This window comes from Engystomops pustulosus, chromosome 7 (genome assembly GCF_040894005.1).
Source record: "Engystomops pustulosus chromosome 7, aEngPut4.maternal, whole genome shotgun sequence".
NCBI lineage: Eukaryota > Metazoa > Chordata > Amphibia > Anura > Leptodactylidae > Engystomops > Engystomops pustulosus.
The window spans coordinates 154,434,175-154,448,845 of record NC_092417.1 but is presented as its reverse complement, the minus strand read 5'-3'; the positions used below and the strand labels follow the sequence as shown (position 1 = coordinate 154,448,845).

Sequence of the window (14,671 nt, the reverse complement as noted above, 5' to 3'; positions counted from 1 at the left end):
ATTTTCAATTTACTGATCATAACAATCTAATAGCATATGAACATCATGAGTTAAAGGTTTTTTTTGGCAATCCCACCTTCTTTATAAACCAGATTGGAGTCTTTAACAAAAAACTTTTGTTCTGACTGAATCGATTTGTTCTTGTACTATTTATCTCATAGTCCATTGTTTTGTTTTGTGTCTTGAGTGTGTTTTTTTTATATGTTTTATCTTGTGCAAGTGACTGAAGCAAAAGAATTTCCACTTGGGGATTAATTAAGTTTTATCTAATTTAATCTCTAATCTAATTTATCATATTACAAAATTTCCCTAATAAAAAATTTGTACTGGCCACATTACCTCCCGATGATTGGGAGGTGTTAGTGAAGGGATTCAGAACTTCTGTCCTATGTTCACAACATACCTCTCTATATCAGTTCCACATTATCGTGTTCCTCTCTCCTCTCAAGGTCCGTGAACTTTCCCAATTGGCAGCGCAGTCTCGTGGTTATCGAGATGAACTGGATTCTCTAAGAGAACGCTCACGACGTTCTGAGGGACAAGTACAGGCTCTCACAGAGAAGTTACGCACCATGGACCTCATCCAGCGAGCTCTGCAGGTCCGACTCATATATACAGTACCACGGCGCCGTTTGTACTGCCTTTAACAAAGAGGTTTTCTTGACCCAACATGATGTTGTGTATATGTTATAAAATTGTAAATGAACCAATCTGTAGCTACCATCCTGGGACTGTACTTAGCACCTTAATCTTAAATATTATGTCCATAATTACTATATTCAAAATATCCGGATCATGATTGGCTGTTTTCGGAATTTCTTTGGTTAAAGATTCACCTTCACCTATCTCAGTCACCAGTCTGGGTTATGTACTAGTATCTGATATCATGTGTATGTGCAAGAGAGTATTTAGGTTACTTGGTAACTTGTGGCCAAGTGGCTCAAAACAAAGTTTAATATGGTGTTTACTTATAGGAGGAGAAAGAGTTTGCGAAAGGTTTGTTGGAAGATAAAGAAGTTTTGGAACATCAACTTTCTGCAGAAAGAGAACGCTCGGAAAGACTTCGGCTCTGCGAGAGAGAAAAGCAGCTACTCGAAGAAAAACTCAAGAGAGTTGAACTGGTATAATGGATATGTATCCACAGCTGTTCTAGAACCAATTTACTTTCATCTGTTCCCTTTTGAAAACACTTGCACACTCAGCTCAACCAAGCATGCATGTTTTCAGGGGTTTTGATAGAGAAAAGACAAGCATTAAACTGACCGTGGTTCATCATGTATGGCCAGCCATGGATAGCCACTAACTTTTCTACCAACTTTGTCTAAATCTGTACAAGTGAACAAATAAGCCTTAGAGCAAAGTGTTTCTTTCCTCACTTTGGGGGTTATCATCTTCTCCCCTTCCCTCTCAGTCTGCTTCTCACTCTGAAATATCCACTGAATTCCATCTTGCTAGCAAGACAAATACATCATGTCCACCAGGGCCTAACAGTTTAATAGCAGGGGATAATAGCAGTTCAGCAACAGTGTTCATGCTGGGAAGTGCTCGGAGCCTTCTTGGCTCTGCTACATACAGTACAAATCAGTCCTCTCTCTACAGAAGTCTTCAACATAAGAACACACACCAACCCCAGAACCCAAGGCAGAACCCTATTTATAGACTACATAGGTTTACCTCTGGAATATTCTGAGATACTAGCCAATGGGAAGACCTGCATATCTCTAGGTGCTATGTTATACTTAAAACACACTCACGTAGGAGCTTATCTAGAGGCTATTTAGGAAAGCTAGTTCACCTTCTTCTTCCTGGTGCATGTGAGTGCTTGATCTTGCAACACAATTAGTTTTTTAAATTCCGCGGTTTTTCCGAATCCATGGGGTTGTCTGACGGCCACGCCCCCTAATTTCTGTTGTGTGCAAGCCAATGCGCCACAATCCCATCGTGTGCGCCAAAAACCTTGGGCAATTTGACGCAAATCGGAAATATTTGGGAAACCCGACGAAAGTGCAGCGTTCGGACCCTTAGTAAATGAGCCCCATAGGTCATACCTCATGTACAGAAAAGCCACAAAAAGAACAGAGGCATGAAAAATAGATCAAGCAAATAATATCTTTATTAATAGAAAAATACACCACAAAACATGCTTAAAGACCTTTAAAAATTGTGAACGAAATCACAAATGAATGACATCCTCGGGAAAGTGCTGGACATATGATAATGTGCACTGTTCCCAGAACTCCAGCTCCCCCTACTGGCCACAATATAGTATACAACAATGTACAGAAATAAATATTATAAATGGTGAGCTAATCAAATCTTTTGACAGGTCCATACAAATGCAAGATAACAACAAAAAGAGGGGTGAAACACAATAATGGGGCAGATTTACTTACCCGGCCCATTTGCGATCCAGCTGCGCGTTCTCTGCGCTGGATTCGAGTCCGGCCGGGATTCATTAAGGTAGTTCCTCCGCCGTCCACCAGGTGGCGCTGCTGCGCTGAAAAGCATTGGAACGCGCTGGAGTTCACCGAACCGGGCTGAGTGAAGGTAAGTGCAGATTTTTTTTTTTAAATGCGGCAGTTTTTCAGAATCCGTCGGTTTTTCGTGCGGCCACGACCCCCGATTTCCATCGCGTGCATGCCAGCGCCGATGCACCAAAATCCGATCGCGTGCGCCAAAATCCTGGGGCAATTCAGGGAAAATTGGCGCAAATCGGAAATATTCGGGTAACACGTCGGGAAAACGCGAATCGGGCCCTTAGTAAATGACCCCCAATGTGTGTATAGAATCCTCATGTACACACATTGGTCTGGGTATATATTCAGAGTATGTGGAAATGTGAGCTATGGTCTAACCTGCTTAGTTTTACAGTCAATAAGATAAGCCTGTGGTTTATTCTCATTTCCGTGTGTTTATAGATGTGCAGTACATCATTTGATGTGTTCATTATTACTATGTATGATTACTATAGCTAATTTATTTCAGGAAAGAGACTCGGAGAGCCAAAGAGTGCAGAGTCTTCTCCACGATAATCTAACTCTGGCTGAAGAGATACGAGTGCTAAGGGAAGAGACATCTCAAGTTTGGGAGAGGGTCTATGAAACTGATGGGGATACGGCGCCAAAGTGGGAAATAAGACCTGTCACTGAAAGAGAACATAGTTGGGACAGTCAGGAAGCTGAAACCGAATGTAAGTATAGGTAGATATATTAGGAAAATCAAAAAAGAGTTTTGTTATAAAGAGTTCATATTTCTCTCTGTTGGTTCATCTGAGGCTTTATGGCCTTTATTGTATAAAAGTGTCCTTGTTACATTTTTTTAATTGTCATATACAGTTTTGGATCTAAGTTCAGAGATGTCTCAGACTATACTACAGCTGGAGAAAGAAAATCAAAACCTGAGAGAAAGACTTCAGGTCCTGACCGGAGATAAAATGGAACTGGAGAATACAGCACAATATCCTGTAGGGCTAAAAGAGGATCAGATCTCAGACAAGCTACGGGACTTGTGTGTCAGAGAGGTAAGACTCCAACAATAGATGAAAAACTAAATGGATACGTTTAAAGATTTCTTCTCTGGACCAGAAAGTCTGGATTATCCAAAGTGAGGTTTTGTCTTTGTGTTATCTATATTATTGGTCTCATTGGGGCACATTTACTTACCCATCCCGTCCCGTCGCTATCCCCAATCCGGGATTTCCGACGAGGATTCGGAGCTGCCGCGATTCACTAAGATCGTGTGTCCAATTTCCTGCATCTGTCGCCTCCCCGCCGAAGTCCGCCGGAGTTCACCTTCTTCTTCCCGGTGTAAGTGCTGATCTTGCGACACAATTTGAATTTTAAATCCCGCACTTAGTCCGAATCAGTCTGGTTGTCCGAAGACCACGGCCCCTGATTTGTGTCGCCTGAAAGTCAGTGCGATTGCGCCAAAATCCGATCGCGTACGCCAAAAACCCTTGTTAAATGCGGCGCAAATCAGAAATATTCGGGAAACCCGGCAGAAATATGATGTGCGGACCCTTAGTAAATGTGCCCTATTGTGTTCTATGTAATACTCAAAAAAATTATTATAAAAATTATTATAGAAATGCAGCACCTTATCTGTAAAATAGAGCTACATCAACGGTCCAGGATGGATCCAAGTATCACCCGAAGGGTTAAAAGTATAATATATTGTGTGACCGGAGCTCTATAACTTCTATATATTTACAGACCAATCCGACCAAAAACGTATCAGATGAAAATAAGGCACCATTCAGAATCGGAACTGCTATAGTATTTTCCTGGTGGTTAATTCCGGTATGCAGAGAAAATACACAAGGACATAGTGTAGACAGTTCCAAAAGATCAAGTATTTTAATATCAGTTCTACTTACATAAAAACAAGTTAAAATGCGCATATAATTTCCACGAGGACGCCAAGTCACTGCCCGACTCTGGTTTTCGCCTTGCAGCTTCTTCCACCTTGTAGCGCCAAATTGTAGAAATTGGCAGAAAACCATCTGAAATTTTAGATTTTAAGTCGAAAGATAGACAGATAAAACAGTGGCTCAGTGATTGCATTACAGCCTTGCAGCGCTGTGGACCTGGGTTCAAGTCCATCCAGGTCAACATCTGCAAAGAACAATAAACAGAAGGGATGGTTTAGAAAAACCAAAAGAAGGCTGGAACGGCGCTATTCGGACAAGGGTCTTCAAAAGGGTAAAAAGCTTTATTCCATAGTAGACGCGTTTCGGGCTAATCAGCCCTTCTTCAAGTACAGTTGGATAAAATAGGAAGTGATTTTCAGCGGCAACTTGATCCGCCAAACCATTTTTTAGACATTTAGCTCCATGAGCACCAAAGGATCAGGCAGTCAAAATCATTACAAAAGGTTCCATAACAAAGCTATGAAATAATTATTTTGTATATGTGTTTCCTTCAATAGGAGCCAGATGGTGGCAGTTTGGTGGATAAAGATCCCGTACCTGGAGATGGTGACAGGGATAATAAGGAGAGTAAAAAAGCAGAAGTTGATGTTTTAAAGGAAAATTCAAAAAATACAAAAGAAAAAACTAAAGTCAAAACAACCAACGTTATAGAGCCACCAAAGTTACAAATTGGAAAGGATACAGAAAGCAATAAATATTCTATAGACATTGATCATGAACATCAGATAACCCAAGACCAAGATACAAAAACCACAGAAATTCTGCAGTCTGCAGGGAAATGTGCAGGTCATCCTAATAGTGTTAATCTGGAGGAGTACAGAGAGCGATGTGATAAAGAGATACAGTCCTTAAAGATGCAGATAGTAATCGGCGCTAAAGAGATACAGACATTGAAATCTCATCTGGAATCAGCCACTGAAGAAGTACAATCAATGAGGACACTTTTAGAATCGAAAGCAGAAGAGGTCATCTCACTACAGTCTCAACTGGACGTAAAGACGGAGGATGAGAAAGCACTCAAGGCACAACTTAAGTTAAGTCATGGTGAAGTTCAGACATTAAAAACCCAACTAGAAGTGACCACGAGTGAAGTACAAACCTTGACTTCACAACTAGAGCTCAGTAATAGAGAGTTACAGTCATTAAAGGCACAACTGGAAGAGAGCAATGGAGATGTACAATCACTGAAGACACAACTGGAAATCAGCACGAACAAGGAACAATCTTTGAATGCAAAATTGGAATCAATATCTGGAGAGATACAGTCACTAAAGACGGAATTGGATCAGAGTAATGGAAAGGTAGAGTCACTGAAATCACAGCTAGATATGAGTCTTGAGGAGGTACAATCCCAGAGGATTCAATTGGAGTTGAGTGTCGGAGAGTCAAGATCCCTGAAGACACAGCTAGAGCTGAATGCTGGAGAGATCCACTCACTGAACACTAAGCTGGAATTGAGGTCTGAGGAGGTTCAGTCGTTGAAAACCCAGCAGAAATTAAATGTTGAAGAGGTACAGGCTCTAAAGTCACGGCTAGAGTTGAGCTCAGCAGAGTTATTCTCTCTTAATACAAAGCTTGAAATGGGTAGCAATGAGATACATACATTAAAAAGTCAGGTACAAGAAAAAGAAACGGAAAAAAATGAGTTACAAAAAGAACTTCATGAGAAAGTTGTGGAGATAAAGTTATTAAATCAGCAATTATCCGATATGAGAGACTCACACTTACTTAAGCAACATCTCCAAGAAAGTTCTGAAGAAATGCAGATCTTAAAGAATCAGTTAGCTGCCAGCACAAGAGATATGCAATCCATAAAGATGCATCTCCAAGATAGAGAGGAACAGTCCTTAAAGAAGCAGTCTGAAGAAAGCACAAGTGAAATACAGTTACTAAAAAGACAACTGGAAAAAAGAACGGCAGAGATACAAACTCTTAAAGCAAACTTAGAAAAAAGAGAGGAACTAGAGCAGCTATGGAAAAGGCAGCTGGAGGAAAAGTCAGGAGAGATACACCTGCTGAGAAAAAACTTGGAAAACAGAGAAGAGTTGGATCATTTAGTGAAGAGACAATTGGAGGAGAAAACAGCTGAAGTGCAGATGCTCAAGAAAAACCTAGATAAAAGAGAACAAACAGAGCATAGAATGAGGAAACAGCTTGAAGAAAGATGCACAGAGACAAACGAACTGACAAGGAATATGGAAAAAAGAAATGAATTGATAAAGTTAATGGAAAGTCAACTAAAAGAAAGAACAGGAGAGATACAAATACTTAAGAGAAGCTTGGAAAAAGAAGATGAGCTCGGACAACTATTGAAAAAACAGTTGGAAGAGAAAACAAAAGAGTTGAAGAAACTTAAGGAGAACTTTGCCAAAGAAGGAGAATTTCATCAGGTTATTAACAGACAACTAGAAGACAAGATAAGAGAGGGACAAGAACTCAAGCAGAACTTGGCAAAAAGAGAAGAATTGGATGTATTAGTGAAGAGACAGTTGGAGGATAGAACATTAGAGGTGCAAGAACTCAAAAGAAACTTGGAAAAAATAGAGGGCATAGAACAACTAGTGAAGAAGCAACTGGAGGAGAGCACAGTCACTATTCAGTTTCTTCAGAAGCAATTGCATGATGCGTGCAGTGAGGGACAATTACTGAGAAGACAACTTGAGCAAAGTCAAAGAGAAAAGCTATCTGCGTGCAAGAAACTAGAAGAAAGTTCTCAAAAACTAAACAACCTAAAGATACAGCTGCAGGATAAGGATTCTATGGTTCAGTCATTAAAGCTACAACTCAAGGATATGGAGGAAAAATGTCTTCAATGCCAGCTACAAGGGAGTGCAAGTGAGACTGAAGCACTGCAAACACTGAGAGGAGAATCGACTTCTTTGAAAAACCAGGTTCAAGAGATGACGGACCAAATTGAAAGTCTTACTAGAACAACAGAAAAAAATGCTGAGAAAGAGAAGTCTTTACTCAGAAGGATTCAAGAAAGGGAGACAGATATTAATGCTCTGCAAAAACAGCTTGACGAAAGAGAAGAGAAAATATTGCACCAGAAAAGACAGCTAGATGAGAGCGCTGGAAAGCAGCAGTCCCTTAACAGAAAGTTGGAAGAGAGTGACTGGGAACTGCAACTGCTTAAGAGACACTTAGAGGAAAATGAAGGAAGGAGGAAAGTGCAGCAAAGACAACTAGAGGAACACTCAAAAGAGAGACACTCATTCCAGAACCTCTTGAAAGAACATGAGGAGGAAATACAGTCACTGACAAGGCAGCTAAATGATAAAGAGATAAGTGAGATTTCATTAAGGAGTCAGATTAACGAAAAGGTAGAAGATATAGAGTCCTTAAAAAGAGAGCTACAAAAAAGTACAGAAGAAATAGCATCTCAAAAAAGACATCTAGAGGAAAGATGTGGGGAGAATTTTATGCTCAACAGACGTCTGGAAGAAAGAGAGCAGCTATTAAAGAGACAGCTAGAGGAGAACAGTGCCGAACTCCAATTCCTGAGGAGGCAACTTCAAGACAGTGCAGCACAAGAAAAGTCATGGAAGATACAAATGGAAGAAATTGAAAGAGAAAAGCTGTCAGTGAAGCGACAGTTAGATGAGAACATTTTGCAAGCTAAGGAACAACAAAAACATCACAGTGCTGAGATTGAAATGCTAAAGAGACAGCTGGATGAGATGACCAGAGAAGGGCAGAACATGACCAGGTTGCTTCATGAAGAAAAGAAGCAATCTGAGACAGTTGAGGCAAAGTCATTGGAAAAACAGAAAGAAGAACATACACAAAGTCTAATGAAACAACTACAAGTAAGTGCTGAAGAGGCAGAAATCTCTCAGAAACGTCTCCTTGAGAAAGAAGTAGATATACAAACCCTGAAAAGCCAGTTAGAGAAAAGCGCAGAAAGAGAGCAGTCACTAACTCAAGAGCTAAAAGCAAGGGAGATACATGAGCAGTCACTTAAATGCAAATTGGATGAGAGCAAAATGTTGGCAGAGCTTCTTCGAAAGCAATTACAAGAAAGTGCTGAAGATATACAGAATCTCAAAAGTCAGCTAGAGCAGAAATCTGGGGAAAAGATATCCTACAAGAGAAAAGCAGAAGATAGTAAAACACGCAGCAGTTTTCCAGAGGCAGAACCTCGTAAAAGATCAATCTCTGGAGAAATAGTTTCCGCAAAAAGAGTCCAGCATGAAGAGGATCAGGAGCCAAAACTAAGAAGACAATCAGAAGAAACTCCCTCAGTCCCACGACCATCAAATATTCCTGCCTCCCCGAGTATTCCATGTGAAACCAAAAATATTAAATCCACTCCCTTATTTTGCAAGGGTCCACCAGAAGAAACCAACCTTGCTGGATCTAATGTTACCACTTTATCATCTAGTCTGGTGACCTCCTCTACAGATCAACCACCTACATCTGATTCCAGTTCTACTTGTACCCCTCTTTCTGCCACAGATTCGCCCCTCTCTTTGCTTCTCATAGAACTGCATGGTGTAAGGAGGGAGAGGTCAGATTTACAGGGACGTTATGACTCCCTTCTTAGGGACCTGCAAAGACAGGAAGGAGAGATGGAAAGGATGCAGAGAGAGCTGAGACGAGGTCGGAATGCCATGAGAGTACTGAAACAAGAACATCGCGAGTTACAGGAGAGGTGGGTGACATTTCTTTAATGGATGGGTGACAGCTTGGTTTGGGTGCCTGTCTCAAAACCCAACAATGAGTGATCCACTCCAACACCTGTTTTGGTTAGAACAATTCAGGTGGGTAACTTGAGTGGGTGCGAAGGATGTGATCACAGCTAGACCAAGGGGTCTCATCAGGTCTATAAGATTTTTCTTCTTCATATAATGGAGGAACCTCAACAATTCAGTGATATTTGATCGCCGTATGATTTCTGCTCTGCTTTTGTCTGGTAGGTTCTCACAACTGTCCATACAGGGGGAACAGATCCAACAGGAGCAGCAAAGAAAGGTGCAAGAGCAGCTGGACAGAACTCAAGAACTCCAGATGGAAAACCAGAGGCTACAAGATGAGTGCAAGAGGTGAATTATTTTGTAAACCGGGCCTTTTCTTTATAAAGCTTAAATGTGCTGCTCAGTCACGTTGGTAGCCCAATTAATCATCATTAAATGGGTTTATAGTAAATATCATATATACCGTACAATTCCATTTTTTGGACTACGTGATACACTGATGACATCAGTGGAGTTGTACACTTTCCCCCTTTCCTTTTCCATCTGACCCAGACCACTATGATTACTTCAGCTCCTTGTTTTTTCATAACATCCCCACCTATTTCCACCCTTTATTGGAACCTCTGCTTTTGCTACTCTTTAAAGCTTCCCCATTGTGTCCTCCAGTGTCATCTTTATAGTGCAATCTTTCTCTACCTGTATCTCTGTTTTTGTAAGCACATAGAACTACTGTTATGCATTTTGAAAAATAGGATTCACATCAATATGATACCTGAACCCTTGCTTCTATTGAGCATAAGAGAGTGGGACTGAGTTGATGCTTCCCTTCTTAAGGCAAAAAGTGAATCTTCTCAGGTCAATTGAATAAAACGTTGGAGGTGATTTTTAAAAAAAGATGATCAGAAGAGTTTTAACATGAAAGCAGAAATTCTAGAATTGATTTTTTTTTCATACTCTACTGGAGGGGCTGGTAGTTTGGTGAAGACAGGTTTCCTTTAATTGTAATGAGAAATTGAACTTGCTTTTTCCAACATAGACTACAAGAAGAACTGTCTCGAATAGAGAAGACGTATACTGAAAAGACCTCCGACCTAAGAGAAATGAAGAGACAGTTCGGAGCGGAGCAGAGAAACAGAGAACAGCTCGAGAGGGAGCGTCTGGAATTAAAGGAATCTGTGCAACGCTTGGAGATCAGCAATACAGCACTATCTGAGCAGTGCCAGGTGGGCATTTCTCAATGTAGTTGTAGATGTACTTATAGACTGAAAAGGGATGAAATTTTGGATTGCCTTTGTGTGAACTAAAATGTCATCTGGGTGAATAAGCCGTTTTATAAATGTGTGTTTATGCTGTTTTTAGGTGCTATCCCAGGTGAAATTCGCTATTCAGGAGCAGAATAATCATTTGCTGTCTCAGATTAATACATTAACCCAAGACAATCGGGAGTTACTTGAGAAGAGTCTGGAAAGTGGAGCTTTGAGGCAGGAGGAAGAAAGACAATTCCGGTAAGGACGACAGATTTAAAGGGAGTCTGTCATCAGTTTAAAGGGTGATTAGCAATAATAAGGTGATAGTAAACCTGTTATGACCGGACCTTTCGTTGATATCTAGTGAGAAACTGACCGAGCTGAAACATGAGAAGCAAAAACTACTGGATAAGATTATGGATCAGTATAGAGTACTGGAACCAGCTCCGGCAGTACACAGGTAATCCTGCAAGCCCATTATAGGTGCCACATTTATTCACTGTATGTCCATTTTTTTCCCAATGTAACTCCATGGCAGTCATTCATCTTTGGTCGGGAAATTTGTACCTTTTTAGGAGGGGGGGCTGGCTTGTCTGACTTATCTTACAGGGTGATTCATCTTTTTGGGGGGGCTTCTTTTTAAACAAAAAGTTGCATGAAAGTTAAAGATTTTTGAGCAAATCCCTTCTAATTTGTTTCCTAAAGAAGCAAAGTAGTGGAATTTTTTTTTGGACAACAATTGGCAATTTTTTGCACCCGTTGTGACTTTTGACCTTTGAACATTTGCATGGTCTTTGAACAAAACAAACAAACCACGCAGCCACCTGCCGGATACATCAGGAGTAGTGATGAGCGGATCGAACCGCAATTTTTGTGTCCATTCTGATTGTGGATTTGGGTCCCTGGACAGGATCGCGTACTTCAGCAAGAAGTTTGTGTTCAAGTTAAGCGTTTGGCGAGAACGCTCATCTGTAACACCCGCTATTGGTGGCACCGAGCACAGATGTCCCTAACATGCCAAGGACAAAGCTCTATTTCCTGGCAGTACATGTTGACTCCATTTTTCTCAGAATCTGGTTGCTCCCTGTGACATCGCAGGTAGTGACAAGATCCTTTTAAAATGGTGGTGCATATGTGCCGGTAATCATTGCCTGCATCATGTAAGGGATAACACCCATAATCGGTGTTAACAAGCGGACCCATTTTCAAATCAATTGACACCCTTGCTTGTGCAATTGTGGGTGTTTGGATTCAGGTCTGGGTACCCAAACCCATACTCTTAGTCCAGGCTTGGCCAAACCCACCAGACCCGAAACCCACTCTTTCCGTTCATCACTAATCAGGAGGCCTAAGCCTCTTCATGTGTCTGACGGCACTAGAAAAGATGGCCCTTCTCTCATACACCATCAAATATAACCAAAAGTGAAGAAACAAAGATAAATGTCCCAACATATCTAAGATAAGCTAGTTCAAAGTAATATGTCTCTATGTTAAAGTTGGAGGTACCTATTCAAGATCTGTATAACCCATTAAATACCCATAATGTAAGAGTTGTACATAGTAAAAGGCTTCCCAGATATCAAATACGGAATCACATCTTTGGCAATTTTTTTCACAAATTTTTAGATAAGTCACTGCTGGTCCAATTGGACTCCATTTGACTCACTTACCCTGTAGATTGTATAGCTCTGGGTCATATGGTATTGAAAATGTAATAGAATAAGACTAGAAAAAGACAATTGCACTTTTCAGTGTTTAACTATTAGTTCGGTGTCCAACGTGTAGAACTCTCTGAAGTCTACACTGGACACAGCAGCTAGTATCTGTATGGACAACTGACAGTCACTTCTGTATTACTGACAGCCACAAGAGAACTAACTGGATAACTGATAAAATGAAGAGACTCCTGAAGACCAAGGAAAAATCTACAAGAGGCCCTGGAGACGCTGCACGTTTTCTAAACCCTCCTAAAGAGCCTTTGATGGAGCCAGACAGCCCCTCAAAATGTAAGAGCTCCTAATACTGTATAACACGCTACAAATAGGATATTATGTGTAATCTGAACAGCTCCTCCTGCTCTATAACATGCTGCCTGCAGATAGGACACTATGTACAATCTGCTCAGCTCCTTACTTCTCTATAACATGCTGCCTGCAGATAGGACACTATGTACAATCTGCTCAGCTCCTTACTTCTCTATAACATGCTTCCTGCAGATAGAACACTATGCACAATCTGCTCAGCTTCTCCTGCTGTATAACATGCTTCCAGCAGATAGGACACTATTAGAGATGAGCGAGCACTAAAATGCTCGAGTGCTCGTTACTGGGGTCGAACTTTTCCCGATGCTCGAGTGCTCGTATCGAATAACGAGCCCCATTGAAGCATTTTTCACTGAAAGAACACATTGAAAGAACACAGTGAAGAACACATTGCAGTTGTTCCGTACATCTGCTAACTTATCGGAAGACACGCGAGCAGAACGATGTTCTTCACAATAGTATATGAAGAACAATGGGGGTCATTTACTAAGGGCCCGATTCGCGTTTTCCCGACATGTTACCCGAATATTTCCGATTTACGCTGATTTTCCCTGAATTGCCCCGGGATTTTGGCATATGCGATCGGATTGTGGAGCATCGGCGCTGGCATGCACGCGACAGAAATGGGGGGGGCGTGGACGAACGAAAACCGCCGCATTTAAAAAAAAAAGATGTGTCGCGAAAATTGCACTTACCTTCACTCAGCCCGGCTCAGTGTATTCCAGTGCGATCCGATGCTCTTCAGCACAGCAGCGCCACCTGGTGGACGTCGGAGGAACTACCTTAATAAATCCCGTCCGGACCCGAATCCACCGCAGAGAACGCGCCGCTGGATCGCGAATGGATCAGGTAAGTAAATATGCCCCGATATGTGTGAAGAACACATTGCAGATGTTTCCATACATCTGCAATGTGTTTTTCACACATAGGGGCAGATTTACTTACCCGGTCCATTCACGATCCAGCAGCGCGTTCTCTGCGGTGGATTCGGGTCCGGCCGGGATCCACTAAGGTAGTTCCTCCGACGTCCACCAGGTGGCGCTGCTGCGCTGAAGTCCGCCGAGGCCCGCCGGAATGCACTGAAGTTCACCGGCCTATTCCTGGTGCAGGTAAGCGCGAGTCCCGCAACACCTTTTTTTTTTAAATGCGGCGGGTTTTCCGAATCCGTCGGGTTTTCGTTCAGCCATGCCCCCCTGATTTCCGTTGCATGCATGCCAGCGCTGATGCGCCACAATCCGATCGCGTGCACCAAAATCCTGGGGCAATACAGGGAAATTCGGCGCAAATCGGAAATATTCGGGTAACACGTCGGGAAAACGCGAATCGGGCCCTTAGTAAATTACCCCCATAATGTTCTTCACATACTATTGTGAAGAACACCGTTCGGCGCGCGTGTCTTCTGATAAGTTAGCGGATGTTCGAAACATCTGCAATGTGTTCTTCACTGTGTTCTTTCCGTGCTGTTGGTTCTGCTCCAGCTCCAACCTCCACTTCAGCCCCCGCTCCTCTCCTCCATGCCTGCTCCGTTTCGCTCCAGCCCCCGCCCCCCCCCCCATGCCCGCTCCGCTTCTCCATGCCCGCTCCAGCCCCGCTCCACTCCTCCATGCCCTCTCCGGCCCCCGCTCCGCTTCATGATGCCTGCTCTGTGATGCCTGCTCCAGCCCCCGCTCCACTCCTCCATGCCCTCTCCGGCCCCCGCTCCGCTTCATGATGCCTGCTCTGTGATGCCTGCTCCAGCCCCCGCTCCACTCCATGATGCCTGCTCCAGCCTCCGTTCCGCTACCTGATGCCCGCTCCATGATGCCTGCTCCAGCCCCCGCTCCGTGATGCCCGCTCCGTGATGCCTGCTCCAGCCTCCGTTCCTCTACCCAATGCCCGCTCCGTGATGCCTGCTCCAGCCCCCGCTCCGTGATGCCCGCTCCGTGATGCTTGCTCCAGCCTTCGTTCCGCTACCTGATGCCCACTCCGTGATGCCTGCTCCAGCCCTGGCTCCGCTCCGTAATGCTCGCTCTGTGATGCCTGCTCCAGCCTCCGTTCCGCTACCTGATGCCCACTCTGTGATGCCTGCTCCAGCCCCAGCTCCACTACCTGATGCCGCTCCGTGATGCCTGCTCCATTCCCCGCTCTGCTCCATGATGCCTGCTCCAGCCTCCGTTCCGCTAGCTGATGCCCACTCCGTGATGCCTGCTCCAGCCTCCGTTCCACTCTGTGATGCCCGCTCCGTGATGCCTGCTCCATCCCCTGCTCCGTGATGCC

At 43.1% G+C, this 14,671-nt stretch overlaps 1 protein-coding gene across 2 annotated transcripts in view; it reads left to right on the top strand.

The window, feature by feature from the left end:
- The window catches only part of LOC140071096 (uncharacterized), a 40,718-nt gene that overhangs the window by 24,153 nt on the left and 1,894 nt on the right, over window positions 1-14,671 (top strand). For both annotated transcript variants that reach the window (XM_072118390.1, XM_072118389.1), the window contains exons 10-19: window positions 450-599; window positions 975-1,121; window positions 2,986-3,190; window positions 3,336-3,520; window positions 4,927-9,083; window positions 9,349-9,474; window positions 10,163-10,349; window positions 10,486-10,631; window positions 10,738-10,833; window positions 12,237-12,379. In XM_072118390.1, coding sequence (XP_071974491.1) covers window positions 450-599; window positions 975-1,121; window positions 2,986-3,190; window positions 3,336-3,520; window positions 4,927-9,083; window positions 9,349-9,474; window positions 10,163-10,349; window positions 10,486-10,631; window positions 10,738-10,833; window positions 12,237-12,379 — 5,542 coding nt within the window. The remainder of the gene's footprint in view (window positions 1-449; window positions 600-974; window positions 1,122-2,985; window positions 3,191-3,335; window positions 3,521-4,926; window positions 9,084-9,348; window positions 9,475-10,162; window positions 10,350-10,485; window positions 10,632-10,737; window positions 10,834-12,236; window positions 12,380-14,671) is intronic.